The 24,936-nt window shown below is 31.3% G+C and overlaps 2 protein-coding genes across 3 annotated transcripts in view; one reads left to right on the top strand and one right to left on the bottom strand.

Annotated features, from left to right (window-relative positions):
* The window catches only part of LOC106063262 (centrosomal protein of 131 kDa-like), a 23,706-nt gene extending 21,933 nt beyond the window's left edge, over positions 1 to 1,773 (top strand). For both annotated transcript variants that reach the window (XM_056020480.1, XM_056020481.1), the window contains exon 21: positions 99 to 1,773. In XM_056020480.1, coding sequence (XP_055876455.1) covers positions 99 to 234 — 136 coding nt within the window. In that variant the 3' untranslated portion in view covers positions 235 to 1,773. The remainder of the gene's footprint in view (positions 1 to 98) is intronic.
* LOC106063254 (protein HID1-like) lies at positions 1,405 to 24,936 on the bottom strand. Its single transcript, XM_013221573.2, has 21 exons — positions 24,686 to 24,936; positions 23,551 to 23,764; positions 19,141 to 19,247; positions 18,681 to 18,725; positions 18,491 to 18,544; positions 18,216 to 18,384; positions 16,549 to 16,606; positions 15,706 to 15,928; positions 15,258 to 15,314; positions 14,975 to 15,115; positions 14,613 to 14,703; positions 14,357 to 14,508; positions 13,963 to 14,041; positions 13,771 to 13,832; positions 9,607 to 9,709; positions 6,832 to 7,056; positions 5,847 to 6,055; positions 4,872 to 4,997; positions 4,665 to 4,756; positions 4,032 to 4,190; positions 1,405 to 3,911 (listed from the first exon to the last, which is right to left on the bottom strand). Exons 1-21 carry the CDS (start codon positions 24,749 to 24,751, stop codon positions 3,848 to 3,850), a joined length of 2,496 nt encoding a protein of 831 aa, XP_013077027.2. The 5' UTR covers positions 24,752 to 24,936; the 3' UTR covers positions 1,405 to 3,847.

The raw sequence follows: 24,936 nt of genomic DNA, 5'->3' as shown, positions 1-24,936 counted from the left end.
TACACTGGGTGATGATATTACTATATGTTGCACATCAAAAAAGAAAAAAAGATTTCTACTATCAATGTTTCATCACTTTCTGTGTCTCTTGTGTGCAGGGTGAAACAAGCCATAGTTAAGAAAGAGGAAGTTGTGGCCCAGCTCAAGCAGCAGTATCAGGCAGCCAATAAGAGAGCTGATCACTTGGAAGGGTTGTTGGAGCAGCAAAGGAAACAGTTGCTGAATCACAAATAGTACAGGCCCCTGTCTGACTGCTTTCAGATTAGTTGGGATGAAAGATTCTTTTTTTTTTCCCTCCACATGTATTCAATGTAAAAATTCTTTATCAGTCATGAGCATTATCTGAAAGTACTGAAGTATGCCGGTTAGTTTTGAAATACAAATAAATATAATTGGAACTGTAAATATTTGAATTATTATTTATTACAATCTATATTTAATATTGCTTCTATTGTATTTAAAGTTTTTTTTAAAAAGAATAACAGGGGTTTTTTGGTGGTATTTTTTTCACTAATTATCCATGTAAATGATTTTTCTGCACATCTATGGTATATTCTGACTGTCTCAATATGTTACTGGATCATTATTTATGAAGTACAGATCAGGAGTTGTGATTTTATTTTCCCTCACTCTTCTAAGTACTACTTCAAATGTTTTAAGTCTTTTTCTTTTCAAACCTGTTAGAGTGATTTTATTTTTAAGTCTTAGAATGTGAACCAAAATATGTCCATTCCTGGTAGACTGTGTATGTACTGAGTTGTGCATGGTTATAGTCTGTTGTAGATAGAAATCATCCAGTAAGATTGTCTAAACTAGTTAGTCCTAAGCATTGTATACATGTTGGTCATTCTAAATTTTCTCTGTTTGCAGTGGAACAATCACTGCTTGCCATCCTAACAATGTACATCACTTGGTATTAATTACTTATCAATTGTTCTTTGTTTTGGGGGAGTTAATTTAAAAAACAAAATAGGGTAATGTTTGTAATTCTTTGGTAGGTTGTACTTTTGCAAAATATCTGTGGCATTTTATGACTGCATTTCTGGGGGAAAGCCCGATGTCATAACTATTTTGTCAAATAATTTAGTCTAGGTAGGCCTACTTTAAATCAAATCACACTTTATTAGCATCACACACCTCACAGTGTTCTATATAGGGCCTACTTTGAATCTAATCACACTATCACAGGCCTCACAGTGTGTATATATATAAATATAGGGCCTACTTTTAATCAAATCACTTTAGTGTTATATATTGGGTCAACTTTAATGTAGAGTCCATTGTTCCAAAGGGTGTTTGATATCAGAGTCTATCATTCTGTGCATTCTTGCTAACCCCCTGTGGCCCCTCAGTTTTGTACAAGGTTTTTGGCTCACTTTATTGGTTTTTACTTTTTAGAATATATTTCTGATAGTATAATATATATTGCATATATAAAAACATAATTTTTTTTTTATATTCATGATTGATGTTTTAAAATGTGTGTTGACATACCAGCCAAAACATCTGAACATTTATTTTCAAATGTTGATATATTATGTATTATTACATTGTGAATAAATCAGTGTGTTTTTATGCGGCCCTATGTTCCAAGAGGAACACAAAGGAAAGATGATGATTTTTTCTAAGTAAAGAAAAAGATTATTTTGATGTGATTCTCCGTCCTTTTATTATTGTATTAGATGTTCCAATCATTATAAAATAAATTGTGAACAAGGGATTATTTATAGTGGCAGATAATTTTTTTTTTTGTTTTAACATAGTCAGCTGCATGGGAGTACTATTCATTAGAGGTACTAACACATTCCTTATAGTGGCAGTGTAATAATACCAAACTGTGATAACAGTATTTATACATGGAAAAGTATTTAGATTGTTTTAATAGTCCAACTAGACATCATTCCATTGTACACACTTTTGTGTTGAAACAAAAACTTTATTTTGTTTAGTTTTATATTTGAGTTTTATATTTGATTTCATGTACAGGTTCTATGGAAATGTTTAGCATACAGATTGAAATAAACAGTTACAACTTTTATTTGGACAGCTTTTATTTGTCACTGAAAAATGAATGAACAACAAGGAATGGTAAAGACCAAATCGACAAACTGATTTGAGTTAGAAATTAAAATACTTATGCTAAAATCACATATACAACAGACAATGCAGACCCACTTGACACACAAAAAAAAAGTCATTTTTTAGGCCATTTACAACATACAAATAAAATCATCTTTACTATAAACAAAAATAGAAATCATAAATCCACAAATATTACTTGCATAAACTAAATAAGATTATATAATGAACAACATGTGTTCATGTAAGTAATTAAAAATGTTTCTGGACACAAAGCAATGACTGAATGTATATATAATTCACACAATTATCACAGAACATAATTGAATCCATCTAAGTCTAACTATAAATAAACCCAAAAACATAGACATCCTCATAGGTATAGAGAAACTTTGAATTGGGGCAGTGTTTCTTATAGAACAAAACAAAATAGCAGCTAATTTCCATTTCATTGCAGTTTAAATGACGATTATCAACAGCAATATTGCACAGATCAAATTCACATGTGACTGACTGCAAAAAAAACAACTTCAATAGGTTGGTTATTTCATGAAAATGTATGTGTACTAGATAATAGAACACAGAGAGTGATCTAGTCAATATAATTATAAACTACAAGTGATGAACAATGAATTTAATGGAAAAGTCCCTCAAATATTAACTGAAATGATGAGCCTCAGCCAAATAAAACAAATCACTAAAAACCAATATAACCAACCAATTGGTTAACAAACAACAATGGGAATACAGGGTCACATATTATGTATACAATTTAGCATGAGTAGGAGACAATCTGACTTATTCTCTGTTAACAAATACAAAAACTGTTGGAAATGAAGTTGTGCACTAGAATGGTATCAGAAAACACAAGAATATTGAGGAGACAACATGACTTTCTCCCCTTGGTCTTCTCTCCAACTGCATTTCATGTTGTACCAATGTAACCACTCTTTTACCAAGTCATAAGCCTCAAAACTTCATTGATTAAAATAAACACACAAGAGTTTTGATGAGTTTTTCCATGTTTAAAACTCATTCAGTTTTAATATGGCAATTTCAATGTATGGGCCGAGATTCAGAATCAACAAAAAAAATCCTGTTTTAACAACAACAAAGTCTACACAAATGTTTAGAAAAAAAGGCAGTGTATTAGTTTAGACTTTTTTTTTCTATTAACGTAAATTGTATCTCATAAAATATTATTTTTATGTCTAAGTTTTTTCAGCGACCCAGTCAGAGAAATGAGAGTCTAGCAACAATTTTTCTTTTGATTAACAATAACTTGAAAAGTACAAATAAAACAAATGTCTTGCAATACAAATTAAAAATATAACCAACATCTAAAGCCTTCATCAGGAACAAAACATGATAAAACATTTTGTTGAGGGCAGGAATGTGCCTTTATCTTTTTGTCTTTCTGACATTTAGACATTTAACATTGTAGAGGCATGCTAAATCCTTGGGGCATGCTATTAGAAACTTCCATTGGTTGTTGACTTTTGTCAAAGTCCACTCTAAGTCACCAAACTAATGGTTACACAAGGGGAAGGGGAGGTCATTTAAAAGCTTTATTATATTATTAACATTAACAATGAAGTTGTTCTTTCTGTAAACATCTAACTTGACTTGGTCTTATTAAATACATCAAAAAATAAAAAGTCTTACTTAATTACATGAACAATAAAATGTAAACACACACACTAAGAGGGAGCCAATGAAAAAAAAAATCACCAAAATTTCCCAACACAGATGTTTAGAGACTTGAGGATCAAACCCTCTGGATCTCAAACAGCTTCACATTGGTGTCATACCAAATTGGGGGATCAACATTTCTGAAGACAAAAAAAAAAGAAAACCACTTTAAAATATGTTACTACTACATGACAGTAGATCTTTCAAAACTAGATATTAATGGTTCTAAATCTGTGCAGGAGGAATGCCCTTTAGCTTACCTTAAGTATATGACGCCCCATAAATAGGTCCTGAACCACATGGTAGTCCCACTGTTGGCCTGGTATTTCCTGATCAAAATTGGATGGGGAACTGGAAGGAGACCAACCAAAGTTCCATGCTGAAGAAACTTCAGAATCTCTGTTTCATCGGTTAAGCCCCTTGAGAGCATGAAGAGAAAAAAAAATTGATAAAAGTGAAACTAAAGCTGTGGTCAGTCAAGCGTTTCATTCAGTTCAATGACAAGAAATAACAAGTAATCTATGTTAATTTAATTCAGTTCAATGACAAGAAATAATAAGTAATCTATGTTAATTTAATTCAGTTCAATGATAAGAAATAACAAGTAATCTATGTTAATTTAATTCAGTTCAATGACAAGAAATAATAAGTAATCTATGTTAATTTAATTCCGTTCAATGACAAGAAATAAAAATTAATGTATGTCAATTTAATTCAAGTCAATGACAAATAATAACAAGTAATCTATGTCAATTTAATTCAGTTCAATGACAAGAAATAAAAATTAATGTATGTCAATTTAATTCAAGTCAATGACAAATAATAACAAGTAATCTATGTCAATAAAGACATTTAAATAAAACACTTTTGCTTCAGATACAGGTAGCACTTACTTATCAATGCAGATCTTTTCAACTTGTGGAACAAGTACTTGTAACATTCTCATAATAGTTTGTAAAGGAAGTTTTTGTTTCCAAGACTGAACCTGAGCATACAGCAAAATAATGTGTTTTTATGAAGTTAAAAACTTAATTTCCATCTTTTAAACCAATATTATTATCATGTAATGATCATAATGTGAATGTAACTCAACAACATACCCACTCTGGAGAAGCTACCCATGATGCAGCTCCAGAAGATGCTGACTTAGGAATGTGAATCTGCTTGGACTCTGTTTGTGAAGATACTTTGTGATCTGTTATGCTTGGTGTCTTGGTGGGTGAAGACTAGATAGAATAAAATAGACATTCGATTACTACAAGCCATTCTGACACAATAATGACAAACAAGGTTAAACTCAAAAGTGTGAAAGTTCTGCTTGAGGATTTCAAAATTTACACACAAAAAAACTATCTATAAATAGCATTAATTATCAAGCTATTTTATTCGTACAATAAAAATTTTCTTAAAATTCATTGTTTCATTTAAAAGGTGATAAATATTTAACTTTGTCATGATTAATATATAACCTAATGTCTACACAATTATGCTTTTATTGTCAATTTGAAACAGTCTAGCATCATCAATGCTCATTCATTTCACTTTCATTCCTCTCTATTTTTAATCTCTTTAAATTTAATCTTGAATAGTTTCATTTTTCTCCATCCAAGAATGTATATAATTTTAAGCAGTACCTTTATTTTCATTTTTTTTTTTAAATCATGATTTCTTTCAATGGTATTGAGATAGGATAATAATGCATTTTAGTTTGATCTGATTTTCAAACAGTAAATTATTCAATATAGTGACCATCTGGATAAACAATAAACAATTTTTGTTTATTAATTAGGATCAGAAAATATTGCCTAGTTGAATTACAAATTTCTTTAAAAAAAAAAAATTAACTTAAATAAAAGGGTATGAATTTCGTTTTAATTCTCCACTAAATGTAACATTTTTCTTTTAACAAACATAAATAGTTCTTCAAGTTCAATCAAAACATAGTATTGCACTACAAATGGGAAAGTGAATAATTCTGTTAGAACAAGGGAATTAATTCAGAAGAGAACAAGTTCAGCAATATTTAAATTAACTATAAAAAAAAAATACAATCTCAAAATTTAATTTCATCTTACCAAACATTTGGCTTTTTCTAGCTTTGGGGATGACTTGTTCTTTGGACTAGTAGCTGGCTCAGTTTGAGATGATGAGCACTTCTCCTGGTCACTCTCATGGCTACATATCTCATTGCGTGGTTGAACAGCTGAGGTTTTCTCTTCGAGAGCAGACTCTTGGGGCTGGTGGTTTTCATCTGGTGCTGATCTTTCTGTCATTTTATCAATACCTGAAACACGCACAAATGAAAAACTGAGGAACCCTTTACAGATTGCAAGCTTATGTTTTCTTATGTTTTCTATACAAAATAATTATTGGAGGAATTAATAGTACATAATGTGGGCCACCCAACAGTCATGACTTGAATGTGGTCTCTAAAACTCACAATTATCCATCCTTTTCCATTGATCTCTTTTGTAAATGGAAACATAAAAGTTTGTATAAAACTCTTTTTTTCACCTATTACATAAAATTGAACTAAAGGTTGGTGAATGTCCCTAATTTACGTAGCTGCATGCTGCTTGGTCAATCTTTTTCTTTTTTTTTTTGCCCCTTTTGTTTTTTATTTATGCATCTATTTGATGGTGCTAGTTGAGTGATTTGTGCAGAGTAAGCCAAATCCAACCTGACACCTTTTCTTTTTTTATTCATTTTTCAAAAATAACTATATGATTCCTTAGGTGTGGATGCTAAAATTGTCCGACTAGCAAGCAATGAGAATTCTTCTTAATTATATGGTCTTCTAAATCTTGATGCCAAGAATCATGAACTTTTAGTATCTATTCTTTTTAATTGATGTAATAAAAAAAAAATTAGGGAATACATAATAAAAGGTTTAATTAACTGAAAACATAACAAAAGCTTTAATTAGCTGAGGTAAAATCTGAATTTGGACCTAAGCAAGATGTCAAAACAAAACAAGTCAAAATTAGAATTAAAAAGTTAGAAGGAATGAAAAGAATCAGAAAGATGAAATTATTATTAAAGTATAATTGCAAAGTTTACGTGGAGTAGCAGCTAATGTCACTTTCAATGTCCCTGGTTCAGCCTCTAGTGCTGGCTGAGCTCCTTCCATCGTCTGTGGGTCATGGGTGTCCTGTGGAGGAGCAGCAAATTTTTTTCCACGCTTTGTCATGGCTTTGGCTATGGCTGAATGATCAATGGGCAAATTGGCTAATTGATGAAAGACATTCCTCTTTCGAATTATTGTATACACTAGATTGGCATTTCCTGAAATAAAAAAAAAAAACAATGAGAAAAGAAGAAATATTCACTAACAGTTGTTGCAGTAGCTAAATCTAGATTAAACAAACCATTGAAGCTGTTGCTAGCTGCTCAAATGAGCATCTTGGAATAATCTGATTATATATAGTCTAAATTATGTTCAAATTTTATTTTTTATTGAGAAGGCCTGTGAGCATACAGCCAGTTATTTATCCAGTTTTTTGTCTTTAATTGTATATAAACTATTTGTATATATGTTTACCTGGGACTTTGTTAAGTCTTATTTTGCATACATTCTGTGGCATACATTAGTGTAATTATATACCTAGAGGTTATCCTTAATAACCTAGGAAATTTAAGTAGGAACCAATATACCACTGGAAAACGTGCCAACACATGTTAAACACTGATCGGTTGATCTTAATAATAAAATTCTAGTTACAGGTCTCAGACTATTTTTTAGCTATGCTCGCTACTAGGTAACAATAAAAGTTGCAATATTCTGTTCATCTACTTCTTCAGTCAGAAGAGTTACATTGTTGTTTTCCATCACTGTGGTTTTAACTTGTTTTGTGTTGGTTTAAGCTTTTAATGTTTCATATGCTTTCTTGCTATTTCCAACTAGCCTAGGTCTAGATTATTTTATTCTAAATCTATCACTTTTTGTGTGTTCTTTCTGTTTAATTTTTTCGCGTATTTATCTTAGATTTGAATTTAGATTTATAGATCTACATCTAAATCTAAAACTTACTAGATTTAATTAATGTATAATTTAATAGGTTAATATAAAAAAACAAAAATATTTAAAAAATACCTTTTTTAAAAAAACAAAGCCTATACAAAGTGTACTTGTATCAATTAGTATTGTAATTAAATTTTTTATAGATCTAGACCAACAACAATTAATCTGTATAACCAGAAATATTTTTACCAATTGTTTTTGTTTAGTACTATTTCATGCTTTTAGCTTTCTCACTACGCTTTGATCCTATCACTTATCTGAACCAGTTGGGAAAATGGGGGGAGAGAATGGGATATCTGGGTGAATTATAAAGTAATCGGTTTTTAATAGCATGAAAAAATAATTTTGAAAAAAGAAGTGGGGGAACGACCTGAATTTGAATTCATGGCTTACATCTCCTCAAGCCAACATTCTAACCACTCTGCTAGTGAGGTGCTTATGACTATAAAAGATTGTATAATTATGTATTGTTTGTTTCAAACTTACTTACAAGCAGTGACCTATAAAGGGAACTAATTCAGCTTATGCTACCTTTTCAGTTCAAGTACAATTTCTTTCCCTTGTTCAAGATAACTAAAAAAATAATTAAATACCAATAGTTAATTAACTAATGGTTTTTTTTTTTAATCGATTCTTAGGTTGAAAATGTAGAAGAAATATTTGTGCAAAATTTCAGCATGATCCAAAATTAGGTGTCGGAGAAATAATGTGTACAAACTTTTTACCAGACAGATCAAGTGAGTTGATATAACCTTTGTACAAAGATTTATAAGTTTAAAGTAGACTACTTTTAATACATTAAAATTATTTCTGTCTCAATGAAAAACATCAAGACTATTTGATCATTGATGTAGGCCCTAACTGATTATTTTATACACATAATTAAACATTAGATCATTAAATATAATTTAATTAAATGTTAGATCATTAAATTTAACTTTAAAGTTTAAACATTACATCTGTTCATTTTTCTTTTATTGTTTTTGTTTCAGAAAACATCCAAAGTCATATCTTACTGTTGAGGATGTGTCACAACAGATCACTGCCCGGTTATGTGATGATCATTTGTTTGAACCCTGCCTGGCTCCACCCCTGCTGTCCTACATGATGTTTAGGCTAGGACATAATATTACTATTTAATAATCTTAATGACTAGACTGTGAGGTCTTATTACAACAGATAGCTGCCTGGTTATTTGGTATAGTACCGCAATTAATTGGTTTGAATGTTTCACTGCTATTATAAAGTTTGAAGGTTTCACTGTTATCATAAAGTTTGAATATTGTACTGCTATTTTAAAGTTTGAATATTTCATCACTATTATAAAGTTTGAATGTTTTACTGCTATTACTAAGTTTCAATGTTTCACCGCTTTAAAAAGTGTTTTTTTTTACATGCATTATAAAGTTTGAATGTTTCACTGCTATTACAAACACTATTATAAAGTTTAAACATATTATACTGCTATTAATTGGTTTGAGTGTTTTACTGCTATTAATCGCTTTAAATGTTTCACTGCTGTTATAAAGTTTGAATGTTTTACTGCTATTAGAAAGATTGAATATTTTACATATTTTAATTGGATTGAATGTTCCCTTACTATTCTAAAGTTTAAATGTTTTATACTGCTGTTAACTGGTTTGAGTGTTTTACTGCTATTAATCAGTATAAAAGTTTCACAGCTATTATAAAATATGAATGTTTTAACTGGCAAGTTATTTTTTATTCAATGCATTTTTGTCAGCATGTTGGCAATCTTGCATACATGTAATGTCTACACTATTGAACGAATAGGCTAGCTATGTTTAACTGACCATCAAATTGATACTGAATGATATTGTTGAAGACTTCCAGCAAGAAAAATACCAAATGATGATTCGTTGCACTGGCATATAAAAACCAAGGTGTGCTGAATGCCTGGGTAAAGAATAAAAAAGAAATTTTGCTAAGACTGATACAAAATTTAAAAATTGTTTAACATGGCAAATTAGAGGAGCGATTTTAAAATAAGCAAAATATTGTATTAAAATCCTTTTTTTTTTTAAAAAGTTCATCAAAGAGGAAGAACTCTGCACTGAAACTATCTCCCAAGAATGTAGAAGTTATTTCCCTTTTTGATATCAACATAATTAATTGCCAATATTTATATTTAACCCATTAGCTCCTTCTGCAGTTGGAAACGTTTTCCCGTTTTTGTCCTAAACAAATCATTTTGGAGATTACGGATTCTATTTTTAATAAAATCGGAAAGGTTTTTATTTTTTAAATAATTTTTCAAACGAACAGGACCATAGCCCCAGTGTATAAGCCCCCACGTGGGAAAATGACTATTTTTGAAGTTTTTTACATTCTAGTGGTATTAAACGTATATATTTTTTAAAACTAGACATATAGTTCTATTTTTTAAAGTTATTTGTTTGTTTATTTTTATTAGATCTTCAATTAGATTATTTTGCAAAATACATATTTTTTAGGATTTTTTTTTTAAATACGGAGTTATCCCTCCTTGCTTAGGACTTTGAAGGGGGGTTTTTGAACCGGAAATAGGAGCTATTGGGTTAATGGTTAATTTTTGTATTGATTCATGTATTGTCTATGCCAAGGGAGATATAATGTGTAAACAATGTTTTGCCTTAACAACAAACATCAAGAGTTGTGAATATATTCTTATGACATTACACAGATTTAAATAGTACCAAAAAATCTCACCTGGGATAAACAATAGCATAAAGGAATAAAAGAACAACAAATAAAGTAGATAAACAATGTATTTAACAGGATTATATCTGTATGCATCTATATCATTATAAGTCTGTCTATATATATATATATATATATACATATATATATATATATATATACATATATATATATATATATATACATATATATATATATATATATACATATATATATATATATATTAGGGGTGCACCGGATAGTACTTTTTGATATCCGGCCGGAGCCGGATATGACCGGATAGTAAAATTTGATATTCGGCCGGGGCCGGAGCCGGAGCCGAATATCTAAGTGTCTTGTAAATAGCTTGTATTGCTGAGCATTTTACGAAACTGTTAAATAACAAACCTATATTTGTTGGTATTATTTTTTTTCCTTTTATATACCGTATTGTTTTAAACTCTGTTACTGATTGATTTATTCAAGCTTAACAGTATTTATAAACAAAAATTAATCTGTGTAGCATGTACGAGGCCACCAACCATAAAGGCTGTGTGTTGGAGGGTCGATGTAAAATATGTTAGTATATATTTAACTAGTTACTAATGTAAATCTCTCGTCTGGCTTGTATGGTGGTTGGATGTATGTGTTCAAGAATTTCTGACCAACAACTGGTCATCAGACTTGTAATTTTAAGTCCAAAGACTGCTTCTGGTTCTGGTTTCAAGGGCTTAATACTGATATCTGTTAGTTAATAGTTGGAATCTGAAGCGTAGTAGGTCATATATTTACTAATCCATTTGCGGCAAACGATATTTTATTAACAGCAGGAACATCTTTTATACCTACTCATAGCCTGAGCCTTAAATGTTGCGAAGCATAGATTTAATTGTAGTCTGTAGGCCTATTATTGGTATCTATGTTTAGATCTACTGTTATATAGATCTAAGAAAATCAGGAAAATCAACTATAGAAGAAAAAAAAACGCATTCACACCCTCCGTACCAAAAAAAACAACATAAATAGACAATCTGGTCAGATAGACGTAGTGAGCCTACACATGTAGTCCTAGTGTAGTGTGTATAGATGATGGTGTTGACCATCACGCGTTTTTGTTCTTGGGCATTCGCAATAGTGTTTAGTGTGCAGGCGAAAAAAGATAACACAATTGCATGGTCAGTCAAGCATATAGATAAATTATATCTGTACCTTAGTTACAGAGGTCAAGTGTTTCCTAATATTCCACCATATTTTTTCTTTGTTTTCTAGATCTAATTGTGGTACTTTAGATCCATTTTTTTTTCTGCGATGTTAAATTTTACTGTAAGGTTTTCCTTTATATATTAAGTCAATAGATTAAAACAATGATATTAGTTTTCTTTCTAAAAGTTTTAATACAAGGGGAAAAAATACATACACGCACACATGCACATATTTGTTTTATTTTATTGTGCAACGAACGTGTGTTCAGCGCCCTAAATGACATTTCTCTCCAAGTAAACAAACTTAGTCTCATCATCTAGTCACCTCTAGACAATGTCAATGTTTCTCAACAATCTGCGTTAATCCATTCTGGCTTAAGAATGGTCAATGTCTATCAATACATTGTCATGGATTAAACAAATAAGAAGTTGAGCGTGTTGAGTCTCTTGAGCCCTCCCTTTAAAGATACCCCTGGTCAGTGTCTGTTTGGCTTGTAGTCCAGCCTCCTAATTGAGACTTTAAGTAAACAAACTTATTGTCCCTGCCAATAGTATAAAAGGTGTGGGTTGTGGTCCAGACCCTTGATTGACAACCTATCTCATAATAAACACACTCATACCAGAGTAACCTTATGGAGATTTGGCTTGTAGTCCCGCCCCTAATAAAAATTCTTTTCCAAGTAAACAAACTCAGTTCCCTCATAAGATGTGACCTCTAGAAAGTGTCGACACGTTGACATCTGGCTTAATGTGGTCAGCTGCCTATCTGTGAACTCAATGTTATGGACTAAACAAACAAAAGGAGGTGGGGGTTGCTCATCTCTACCTCTGGAGATATACCCGCACATCTAGACAAACAGCTTGACATAGTTAAGAAATATTACATGGTTACTAGACCACTCAAAGGTCAAGACAAGCTTTTAAAGTGTGCCAGACATCGCTGCTACGTATGTAATACGAATTTATAATGTAAAGTCTAGGCCACCCCCCAATAACAAACCTAGTTCCCTCGTGTGACCTATAGAGAGTGCTTACGTCCATCGTATCTGACTTGGGTTCACCTGTCAATCAATGAACTCAATGTGATGGGCTAAACAAATAAAAGGGGGAGGGAGATGTTCATCTAGAAATATACCTGGTCACCTTAGAGGTGTGGCTCTTGTAGTCCAGCCCCCCCCCCAATAAAAATTAACTACTAAGTAAACAAACTCAGTTCCCTCGAAAGGTGTGACCACTAGAGAGTGTCAATACGCTGACATTAAACCTACGTCCATCGTATTTAACTTGTGGTTACCTGCCTATAAATAAACTCAATGTGATGGACTAAACAAATAAAAGGGGGTGGGAGTTGTTCATCTCTACCTCTGGAGATATACCCACACAGCTAGACAGACGTCTGGTCAGCATGACGTAGTCAAGGAATGTAGCATTTTAACATGTTAACTAACTTACTCAAAGGTCAAGACAAATTGAAAAAAATGCCAGCCATTGCTGCTCTGTATGTAAAGCGCATTTATGATGTAAAGTTTCATCTCTATTTATATTAAGTTATTAACATGCCTTGTCTTTATAATAAACGATGTTTGGTGCATATTCATAATGGCTCTATTTTTAAGCACATTATTTTGTTTTCATATAAGCATTAATACATTCTATAACAGACAGTAATGGAACGAGGTCCACTTTATGCATATTAAATAGGTGTATATTTTACTATCCGGTTTACTATCCGGTAGTGATATCCGACCGGAGCCGAATAGCACCGGATAGTAAAAAATGCCGGATATTCGGCAGAAGCCGGAGCCGGAGGGACTATCCGGTGCACCCCTAATATATATACATATATATATATATATACATATATATATATATATACATATATATATATATAAGTATCAGTCAAAATTTGTGTCTTTGCTACTCTTAGGAAGTGATATTTTACTTATCATTGACCACAAAGGAGGAGCTCAATGTATATACCTGGTACTATAAATGTCTTAAGAAAAAAAAAAAAGAAAGAGATGGCCTTAACATCTTTACTGTATTGTAAAATGTCTACACCAGTTTATGTCAGTAACAACTATTTCCTATTCCTACCTCCAGTAAATGAAGAAGTTTTGTGCTGGCCACCATTGACAGTGTTTTCAAGTAGGGAGACACTAAAATATAAGTCAACAATGAAATAAGGAATTAAGTAGATTACAGATAAATTAATTTCAATACTAAGAATAATTTATAGTTTCATTGATTATTTACTGCTTTTCAAACATATGTACAAGTGCAACTAACCATTAACTATGATGGTTAAGAGACAGTCAAACAAAGGTTGTAGACGCTGGTGTCCTGTTGTTATTATTTTGTGGAATACCTATAAAAGAGATTATAACGAAGCCATTAATACTACTAAAAAATGTCACTTTTGTTAGTGTTTATACAAGTGCACATGTTTGATTCATTTGCTGTGTTGCTGAAATTTAAATGCTTTGTTACATCTTGTACAAATCGCCAAACTAGCCACTTGCAAATATATGCCTTATATATAGTTCAATTCATGAGCACTACCTAACCAAACAATTTAAACTAGGATAGGCTTTTAGATTACCTTAGGTCAAATTACTATTGATGTAAATAAAAATGACATTTAAAAAAAAAAATGACATATAACATGCAGTGTGAAACTTACAATAATGAGAAAATCAGCATGTGACCCAGTGAAGACAGGAATGTCCATGGGTACTCTGACAGAGTATGGCTTATTGAGACGAACACCAAAGTTTCTTTCACCACTCAGAAGTAGTAAGATAAAAACTCCAATGTGCATTAATCCAACTCTTGCTAAACAAGGAGGGGAGAAAGACAAATATGTAGAGTCAGTTATAATCTGCAGTTTTATTTGATAATAAGGTAAGAAAAGAAACTTGAAAAGTTAGTCAACTTACACTGGTCAGCTCTGGCATCATTCAAATTGTAAAGAATAGGAACCAGAATGTCTAAAACATCACTGCTTTTCAAAACAAAGAACATGAATTTCTGGAATTAGAAAAATCAATGTACATAGTAGTTAGGAATGATAAGATGATTTGTTCAAATTTAAATAAACCTAGAAAATAATCATTTACTTGAACAATGAAAGAAAAAGTACTAAAAAATTAAACCCCCTTTTTTTACACATAAGTAAATTTTAAAACAATTTAGTTTTGAATTTTGAATGCTGAAGTATTTATATATCTACAAAGATATGAGGAAATTCTTTATTTAGCACAACAAAAAAAGTGGCAGCTGAAATCATAAAACTGTTTACCTTATTTATGTCACACATCTTCCAAAATAGCACCAGTAACTCTTGATGAAACTGAATCCTCTTATAAGAGCCTGGAAGATATGTCTGCTGCAAAGGATTATTCAGCAGTCTAGTAATACCTTTCAATATAAATGCAAAATCCTGAAGACAAAAAAAAAAAAAAAACATTGTTAATTCCGATTACTAATGTAGTGTATGAAATGAGTAAACAAAATTGTTGACATAATACAATTTAACAAACCACTAATTCAAACACATTCCTTACAGCTTGATTCAAACATACCTCTTCTCTATGAATTCTGGACAAATAATTTAGGAAAAGATTATCTGTACCACCACTCTGCAAGACAAAAAGTAAGATTGTATTGAGTTGTAGTTTTTTTTTTATGGTTAAATTTTTCAATCACTTTTCAATCAAATAAATCTAGTTCAATCACTTTTCAATCAAATAAATCTAGTTCAATCACTTTTCAATCAAATAAATCTAGTTCAATCACTTTTCAATCAAATAAATCTAGTTCAATCACTTTTCAATCAAATAAATCTAGTTCAATCACTTTTCAATCAAATAAATCTAGTTCAATCACTTTTCAATCAAATAAATCTAGTTCAATCACTTTTCAATCAAATAAATCTAGTTCAATAGTGTTTATTTCAAAACTGAAGAAAAACAAATCAGAGGCCAAGTCAAGTTTATGCATTGGAAACATCACTACAGAAAGCACACATACATCGCTAGTCTGGTCCATAGCTGTACCACCACTGGTTCCATCCACTGACACTGGCTGAGAATTGGAATCATTTTCTATGGTGACACACAGAACCTGGAGAGCTACCTCCACTAGAGGCTCACGGGAGTCTGTGAACATCAGGTGATTGTAGGGAAGTCCATAGCCAACTGGGTCATAGGAGCACAGACAGTTGAGTAGTGAGGTGAACAGAGGCAGAGCATGTCTACAACAAGCGAAATATAAACAAATGATTTTTTTTTTAAAGTTTATCTAACGGAAAGAAATCTGCACTTACAACTATATCTCTCAGAAGTTATTTCCTTTATTCAATATCAAACAAAAAAGTTAATTACTGATAATTAACTGACTAATTGGTCAATTTTTTTTATTGATTAATGTTTTGTTCGGTAAAATAAATAATTTTTTAAAGTTTCAACTTGATTTGAGAATAGGTGTGGGAGAAATAATGTTTTCAATTATCTAAGGGGATGAAACCCTACATATTTAGCCATATCTTGGAATATTGAGGGATTTATTTCCCTTGTTGGTATAAAACAAAATAATTAATTACCAGTAATTAATTAACAAATTGGTTAATTTTTTTATGGTTACTGTCTTGTCTATACCAATGAATAATAGTGCAAAGTTTCAACTTAATCTAAGAGAGAAAATAATGTGTACTAACGTTTTTCCAAACAGGGTGAATTGATTAGCATAGTATTTTATGTTCACAATATAAGCATTTAATTACTTTTTATATTATAAAAAATAAAAAGGATCCAAGGATTCAAAATGGTTTCTAATCTTACAAAAAAAAACCTATATAACTGTTCAATCACTTGCCTGTTTTCAGTGGAGGTGAAAAACTGAATCCACTGATTTGGTACAACATGAGCATCAGCTGGGAGAGAGACAACAGTTTCTTACAATAAACTCTATTTGCTGTGGTTCACAACTTACAGATCTTTACTATAATACTGGCTAGAAAAATGTGGATGTCATCCTATCTAGAAGGCTCTTTATAATGTAATGAGATGTCAGTATCTTTAGAAAATGGCTTTAAATCCATTAATGGATTCAGACTATGTAGTAATAAATATAAATCTATTAAATTAAACATTTAGGCTCAGCCCGTAAGCAGTTGTCAGGAATTATCTTCCCAATCCCTAAGAGAAGAAATATAAATCTGTATCAATTATTTATTATAATTATCAATTCACAGAAAACAAGGTTACAAAAGACAGTTTGTGTTGAAACACAAACTCAAAATTGGCCCCCGAAGTGGTCCACCCAGGCAGGCTTTAATATTTTCAGAAAGAACATCCAAATGAAATTATATCAAAGACAAATGAGAGATAAGAATGGAGAATGAAGGTTAACAGATCTTGTGTAGTGCCCCAATGGTCCAGCAGATCAAAGGATAGGTGAAAGTGAATGTAAAGTTAGATATGAACCTGGCCCAACTAACATCTGTTTTTGTGGCCTATGGTTAACGAGGGTGTCATGTAGCCAGCACAACGACCAACCGCCTTTACTTTTCCCCAACTAATGTCAGGTACCCATTAGAGCTGAGTGGTTTCAGAGGCGCCCAAAGATTCCAAAGTTGAAAATCCCAGTCTTCACCAAGATTCGAACCCGGGACCCCCGGTTCGGAAGCCAAGTGCTTTACCTCTCAGCCACCACGCCTCCCCTGGCCTAAGTCTTATAATCTAATTGTTTTGAAAAGGCTCAATCTCTTATTCAAATCCTCAAAAAAAAAAAAAAAAAAAAAAAAAAAAAAAAATATTTACGTAATAATAACAAGTTCAGGAAAATGAAGTTTATAAGATTACTATTCGTTTTAAATTAGGTATAACTTATAATGCATACTAATTAGCTTTTTCTCTTTAAAAAACTTCTTGCATAACTGATTTTAAAAATTAGATTTTTCACTTTCAGAAAAAAAAAAGTAGCCGTTACATCAGAACTTTGAATGGTCTAAAATATTATGATGTTGGATTTTCAATAGCTTTTCTAGTTTACGAGATCTAAACGGGCCGGACAGACAGACGGACAGACATTTCACCCAAAATAATAGCGTCTTTTCCCCTTTCGGGGGCCGCTAAAAAAATCAGAAAAAAACGTTTTTTCAAATAGATAAAAAATAAACTTAGGAATCTAACATTATCATTCAATATTAGATCATAAAATCCATTCCAAAATGCTGCAAATACCAAATACACACCAAAATAAAAAGAGGCTTCATTATCGCTCTCTAAGGATGAAACAATTATTAAAAAAACTATCAGTGTGTGCAAATACGAAACAACTCTAGGTGTCTAGCGGTAGTTGTGAAATGGTTAATGCATATTTAAATATTATTAGAAAAAGTAATTTTGTAATTAATTTCTTTTTGAGGAAGAGCTTGAAGCTACAACCTTATATTCTGAGCTTCTATTTAACTGACTTTATACAGAACTCATTTTACATGGTTGGTCAAAGGTCATACACTAAGGAAAAAAACAACATACCAACAGGAGGTAGATACATGGTCTCTGAAAAACAAGTCAGAAGTAGCTTCAAAAGCTCTGTTCTATTTTGATCATGGAAGGAATTATGTGGTGGAGAGTGTGCAAATCCTACGCCAGCTTCCCAGATATATTCACAACTATCAATTGTTCCCATATCCTCAGGATTATCCTAAAACATTGATTCAAAAGAGCTGCAATGATAGAAATCTTCAACACTGCATAACAAAACAAAATGTAAATTCACATTTTTATGATGACAAAAAAGTTGTACTAACTGGTCCAGTCTTTCTTGATGTTGCTACTGTAAATTCAGGACAAAAGAGCAGGTCCTGCAAAGTTCAATAAAATATTTTATTTTTTATTAGGATATATATATATATATATATGTATGTATGTATGTATATATATGTGTGTGTGTGTGTGTAAGAGAGATTTTTTAAAGTTTATATAGCATCAATAACTTACACAGGTTGCTGCAATTAAAGACTGTGCTAATGGTGGACTGTCACCCTTAAAATGGAATTAATGATAGAAAAATATTAGTAAGTGAGTTATGTATAATCAGTGTATAAAATATGATAATTGTTGCAAGCTGTGCTTGTTTCTTCTGTTTAGTTTACAGCTAAAACTTATCTTAAACATGTAGCAAGAAATTAATGTGTCTATATTTACATTTTTTTTTCTATAGCAAGCACTACTCATTCATTTTTAGTCCTTTCGTAAAAATTGTATATTTGGTATGACAATGTCTTTATAATCAATAATAGCTAATTGAATTGTTATCCTGTAACATTTACATTTAAAATTTGTTTAAATAGCTATGAAGAGTAGCAGATTAATTCTGTTTGGTTGGAATAACATTAGCATTGACAAACTTTAGTGTCTGATCAAAGAACATAGGAAATGATGACAAATTCATGCTCACTTCTCCTTCTTCTTGACCTGGTAGTGTTGACCAAAAAAACCCTCTCCAGTCTGGGTCTTCAAATATGTATGGTAAAATATGTGTCAGAAGGCGCACACAATTCAACACTGTATGATAAAAAAAAAATATGTAACTAATTTTTCTATGATTTATTAAAAGTAAAGTACTCCTTCAAGACCTGGTAGTCTCCATAAAGTTCACTTATTTCTGTGACCTAAGAGTTAGGATGATATGTGGTCAATGCTAGAGCTTTTTTTACTCATTCCCAACAAATATTTGTTATTTGGCACATTTGGTGTTGACATGGAGATCCAATAGAAATAAGTGAACGAAAGGACATCTTAACATTCTAAAATAAAAATCCTAGTTTTAACAATGACTTGCATTCAAGACTTCTCACTTTGGAATTTTTTTTAATCCCCCAATCCCCCTTAAAACAAGTTTTTATTTAGAGCAAATGGCTAAGTTTTAGGAATATTGCAAATGAATTTTCAGCTCAATTTTTTTTTATAACTTACAAACGTATCTAATCTTCACATTTTAGCATTAAATTTTAGCTAAAAAAACAAACAAACATAAAAACTTGTACAAATTATCTTACAAAAGAAAATAGTTTAGTTGATCTGCCAGAACTAAGTCGCTAGCCCTGGATGTCAAAGGGGAGTGCTTTTATTTTATTGAATTTAATTATAAAGAGTCAAAGAAACTGTGTGTGACACATAGTGGCCATATGGGTAAGTCATACAAACACATTTACATCACACACTAAATAAAACAAAAATTAGATTAATCACATTCACTGCAATAAGTGACCATTATTATCAATTACAGACTTAGCAAAGAAAATTGAGACTCTTTATCATTTTAATTTTATGTATAACAAGATTACAAAGAGAGTTTGTGTTACACAAACTCAGAGGCGGCCCCCGTCGAAGTCGGATCCTTGTCGGATCTGCATATTCGCAAATAATATTCAAGAGGTGATTTAATTTTGATGTAAAATGTTTTACACGTTTCGGATGTTCCTTCAGAGTTGAAGATAATTACTTCCTAGTCCAAACCTCCCGCAGGACGACGGGGGATGGGAGCGGGCAGGGTTTGAACCCTGGGCCATCCATAAATCTGAACGACAGTCCAGCGCGCAAACCGCACGACCAGGCAGCCATCCGATGGTCAAAAGTAATAATGTTTCAAAGATTCATTTGCCGTAAATTTAAATTTAATAAAAAAATAGTAGATTAGTTTTAGTATATTAAAACATTACAATATTGATCAAAACGTTTGGAAATGAAAATCTACACTTTTTTTTTACACTTGTAGTTTAGAAATTAAAATTCTACATCTTAATCCAGTCTATTTTAGTCTAAACTAGATCTAGAAATTCTAGATCTAGACTCTAAAATAATTTTAATTAGAATATAAATCCAGATCTAGATAGACTGTAATAAAAATCTAGATCTAGTTTAAAAAATCTAGATTAGATCTAAATCAAGATATCATTCCTTTTTTAAACGCGAGTCACATAACGAGGCTTAATAAACATTACTATACCGAGTTCTTTTTTCATTTCATTTGAAGAATTAATTCCATATAACGTCAGAGGGAAAAAAAAACACTACGTCACACGGCCTAGCTAGACTAAAAATCGCCTTCATCTATAAGAGCCATTTATCGAGTGTTCATAGACTTTGGTGCACCGAGTGCGTTCTTTAAGCATTTCATTTAAAGAATTCATTCCATATGACGTCAAAGGAAAAAAAACACTACGTCACACGGCCTAGCTAGAATAAAAATCGCCTTCATCATTACGAGCCTTTTATCGAGTGTTCATAGACATTGGTGCACCGAGTGCGTTCTTTTAGCATTTCATTTAAAGAATTCATTCCATATGACGTCAAAGGAAAAAAAAACACTACGTCACAAGGCCTAGCTAGACTAAAAATCACCTTTATCAACACGAGCCATTTCTCGAGTGTTCATAGACATTGGTGCACCGAGTGCGTTCTTTTAGCATTTCATTAAAAGAATTCATTCCATGTGACGTCAAAGGAAAAAAAAAACACTACGTCACACGGCTTAGTTAGACTAAAATATGTTTTCCTTAATACAAGCAATTTTTTCGAGGGTTAATAGACATTGGTGCACCGAGTGCGTTCTTTTAACATTACATTTAAAGAGTCCATTCATATGACGTCAAAGAAAAAAAATTCCATTACCTCACAATAGGCTAGTACCGGTACCATAAAAAAAAATGTCTTTATTTACACGAGATATTTAACGAGGGTTCATAGACATTGGTGCACTGAGTTCTAATAGATATTATTTAAAAAGGATCAAAGCCACATTGTTTTTGCGTTTTGTCTGTCAGTCGGTCTGTCCGTTATCTTGATATAAAAAAAGCAACTAAAAGTTATTAAAAATTGATTAACCTTTATTTTACGTTTCAAAACATCGCAATAATTTTTGTGTATGAACACAATTGAAAAGTTTATATAATAGATTGTTCCGGATGTTTGTATAAATAGTAAAAGAAAAAGAGAATTTCAGATAAATGTAATACCGTTAATTAAATTTTTTGGATGGTCTCGTATAAAAATTAGATGTACTACAGCCACGTGGAGAGATTTTCATACCTTACTTTGGTGTTTGGATTCTGTTTTCCTTAAAAATCGGAACATAATATTAACGATAATTAGATTTTTTAATGTTTTATGTAGAAAGTTAAATGTACTGTAAGAGAGTAGTGAGTTAAAATATTTTTCATAAAAATCCGTAAAAACATTATGAGAAGATTATTTGTTTATTAATTAGAAGAGGGAGTTCAAACAATTATTTGGCGTTAGTAGATTTTTAAATAAATTCGGAAATTTCTGGCGACGATTTGTAAGAAACAAAATCCGGAACTTTCTTTATCGATTACAAAACTTCTATGTTATGTTTTACAAGAAAATTAAATGTCTAAAAAGTAATTTTCAGTAATCAATTCTAGTAAATTACTTTTTTTAAAAGCCTTATGCGATTTCAAACAATCATTAGGCATAATTCATGTTTTATAAAACAATATCCGGAACATTTTTACAATTAATGAAATATAAGTCAGTATAGAGATTATGATTTAGCATTAATATGCTATTTACATAAAAAACGGAACAACATATTATTGATAATGTGTTTTTGCAACGTTTAAGCATGGAAATTGAATGTAATATAAGTTAGAAGAGCAAACAAACATTTGTTGGCGTTGATTAGTTTTGCACAAAAAAATCCGGAACAATCAATTTTAGATACTTAAAACTATTGAGATGTTATGGGAGGAACATTAAAGGGTAAATCAGATTTTCAATAGCTTTTAGAGTTCTAGTTTTTTAAATCTAATCGTGATGGACAGACCGACCAACAGACAAAACGCACAAAAATAAGCTTCTTTTATTCGGATGGGGGCACTAAACAAAAAATAAATAAAATCTGATTTTTTTTTAAAGTTTAAGGAATTGGTTTAGCACCTGATCATGTTGCGACGTTACGCTACTGCACGAAAATCGCTGCATAAAAAGTCCATTTAAAAAAATGTGCGTGATATTTACATACAAAGTGCATTATTAGCCTTTATAAACAAACAGAAATGTTTTCTTTTAATTTTAGCAGCTAGTTGACCAGAAAAAACGTCTTTAACTATTATTTGTATTTGTTGTAAACATTTCCTGTACATTTTAAAAATATATTTGACTTAGTGATACTGAAAATACACAAAAATTGTCCATCTTTGTTAGCATATTGTAACATTGCCTCCCTTACATTTACGTAATTGTTTTAGAATTGGTGTATTTTTATGAAAAAATCGCTTGCATAATTAATTTTATAAATTAAACGGTTTGCTTTTAGAAAACCAAAAGTAGCCGTTGCACCTAAACTTTTCAAGCCGGATTTAATGATGAAATAATATTTTTCATATCTCTTCTAGTTTTCGAGATCTGAGTGTGACAGACGGACATTTTGCACAAACCTAATAGCGGCTTTTTCCCCTTACGGGGGCCGCTAAAAATGCATGCTTTTCTGCAAGAAGACATATTAAGCAAGATAATGAAAATAGTGAACTAATTACAGATCTCAATATCTTAATTTGATTGTGAGAAACAAGAACTGCTTATATCATCTTGTTTCAAAAATGGTTTATAGCTTTGTTCATACACTAAATGCTTACTTCAGCTTAAAACCAAAAGTTCCGGTTGAACACCAAAAGTAGCTGTTGCACCTTTATTAATACAATAAATTAGATTTTTGCCTTTAAATTTTTTGCTAAATGTGGTTGACAGACGGTCATATAGACAGAACACTAACACAACAGCTTAAAATATGAAAGTTTGGGTCAGCCCCATAGTTAAAAATAATGTCACAAGAAATTTAACTTGCCAGTTTGTTGTTCCCGCTGCGAAGGGCATCCAGTCTCTGCAGCTGCCACTAACTTTTCCACTGCTTTATAACATAGGGTGGCTAGATTTGACGGAGACTCTTCCCGCAGAGCTCGTATTTCTGTTGCAGGTATGAGTGTAAATACATCTTGGACACAAGTGACACTCTCAGACCAGAACTGCTCCCAAAATGCTTCATCGTTTGCTTCAATAGGCTTTGCATTTTTTGAAAAAAAGAAAAATAATGATGACAATAAACTTTCACTTGCCAATAAATGCTGTTTGAACTGTTTAAAAAACAACAACATAGTATCTACTGTAAGGTAACTCACAACTAATTTTTTTTTTTACACTTGATACACAATGTGACCCAAATGACAAAAACCCGGTCTGTTCTTATATGCCTGGCCAGCTGCTATGTGTACTGTCACGCATAACATTATCCTCTGCACTCTCAAGATAGTTGCACTATAAAGTAATGCAACATATTGAATGATAATGCAAGCGTGTAAACCTAAACATTACAATTTATCTTTAAAATGTATCTATCTATTTAATGAGAGAGATTTAAATTTACAATGTGCCTTTATCTTTATTTTTTTCTGAGTATTTTATTAGGCTTTGTTTTAGTATATTTGTAAATTATGATTATAATTATGGTTCAGTGTTTATTGCTTGTTTACTTTTTTAAGTTTTTAGTCTTCTGAAGTCTATGAGCATGACTCTGCTGTGTCTCTACTACACTAGTGTCACTAGCACTAGATCTAAATTTAGTGACATTAGATATAATATAATAAATACTAGTCTTCTAGTCTAGAATCTAGATAGTAGCTATAGTCTATATCTACACTGTCTACACTCTACACTCATCTACAGATAGATATTATACTAAGAGAGATTTAATTTTAATAATAATATTAATAAATTATTAATATTATTATAAAATTATAAATAAATCTAGATGACTAGGACTATGATAATAATCTTAATAATAATGATAATATAACATTAAAAATAATTAAAATACGCCTAATAGGATAATAATAAGTATAAAGATTAAAGTTAAAGTAATAAGTAATACCGTACTCTACGCTAAATTAATATTATGAATATTTATTTTTTATGGATGGTCATACCTGGGTTTTGGTTGTAAGCTGAATAACTGCTTTTCTGAAATTGAGTTTTGTGTCAGTATTTCCCATTGTGAATTAAATATATTACAGTATTAGATCTAGATACTAGAAGATAGTTTCAGATCATTGTGATTATGTATGGTAGATCGATCTAGAATATAGATAGATCTATATTCTATACTCTATTAAAGTATTAGCCTACTAAACAGTGAATGTAACAGTTCACACATAAACAAGAGGAAATACGTCAGTAT

This window comes from Biomphalaria glabrata, chromosome 2 (assembly GCF_947242115.1).
Source record: "Biomphalaria glabrata chromosome 2, xgBioGlab47.1, whole genome shotgun sequence".
Classification (NCBI taxonomy): domain Eukaryota; kingdom Metazoa; phylum Mollusca; class Gastropoda; family Planorbidae; genus Biomphalaria; species Biomphalaria glabrata.
The sequence above is the reverse complement of the archived record's forward strand: the minus strand, read 5'-3'. Positions and strand labels throughout refer to the sequence as shown.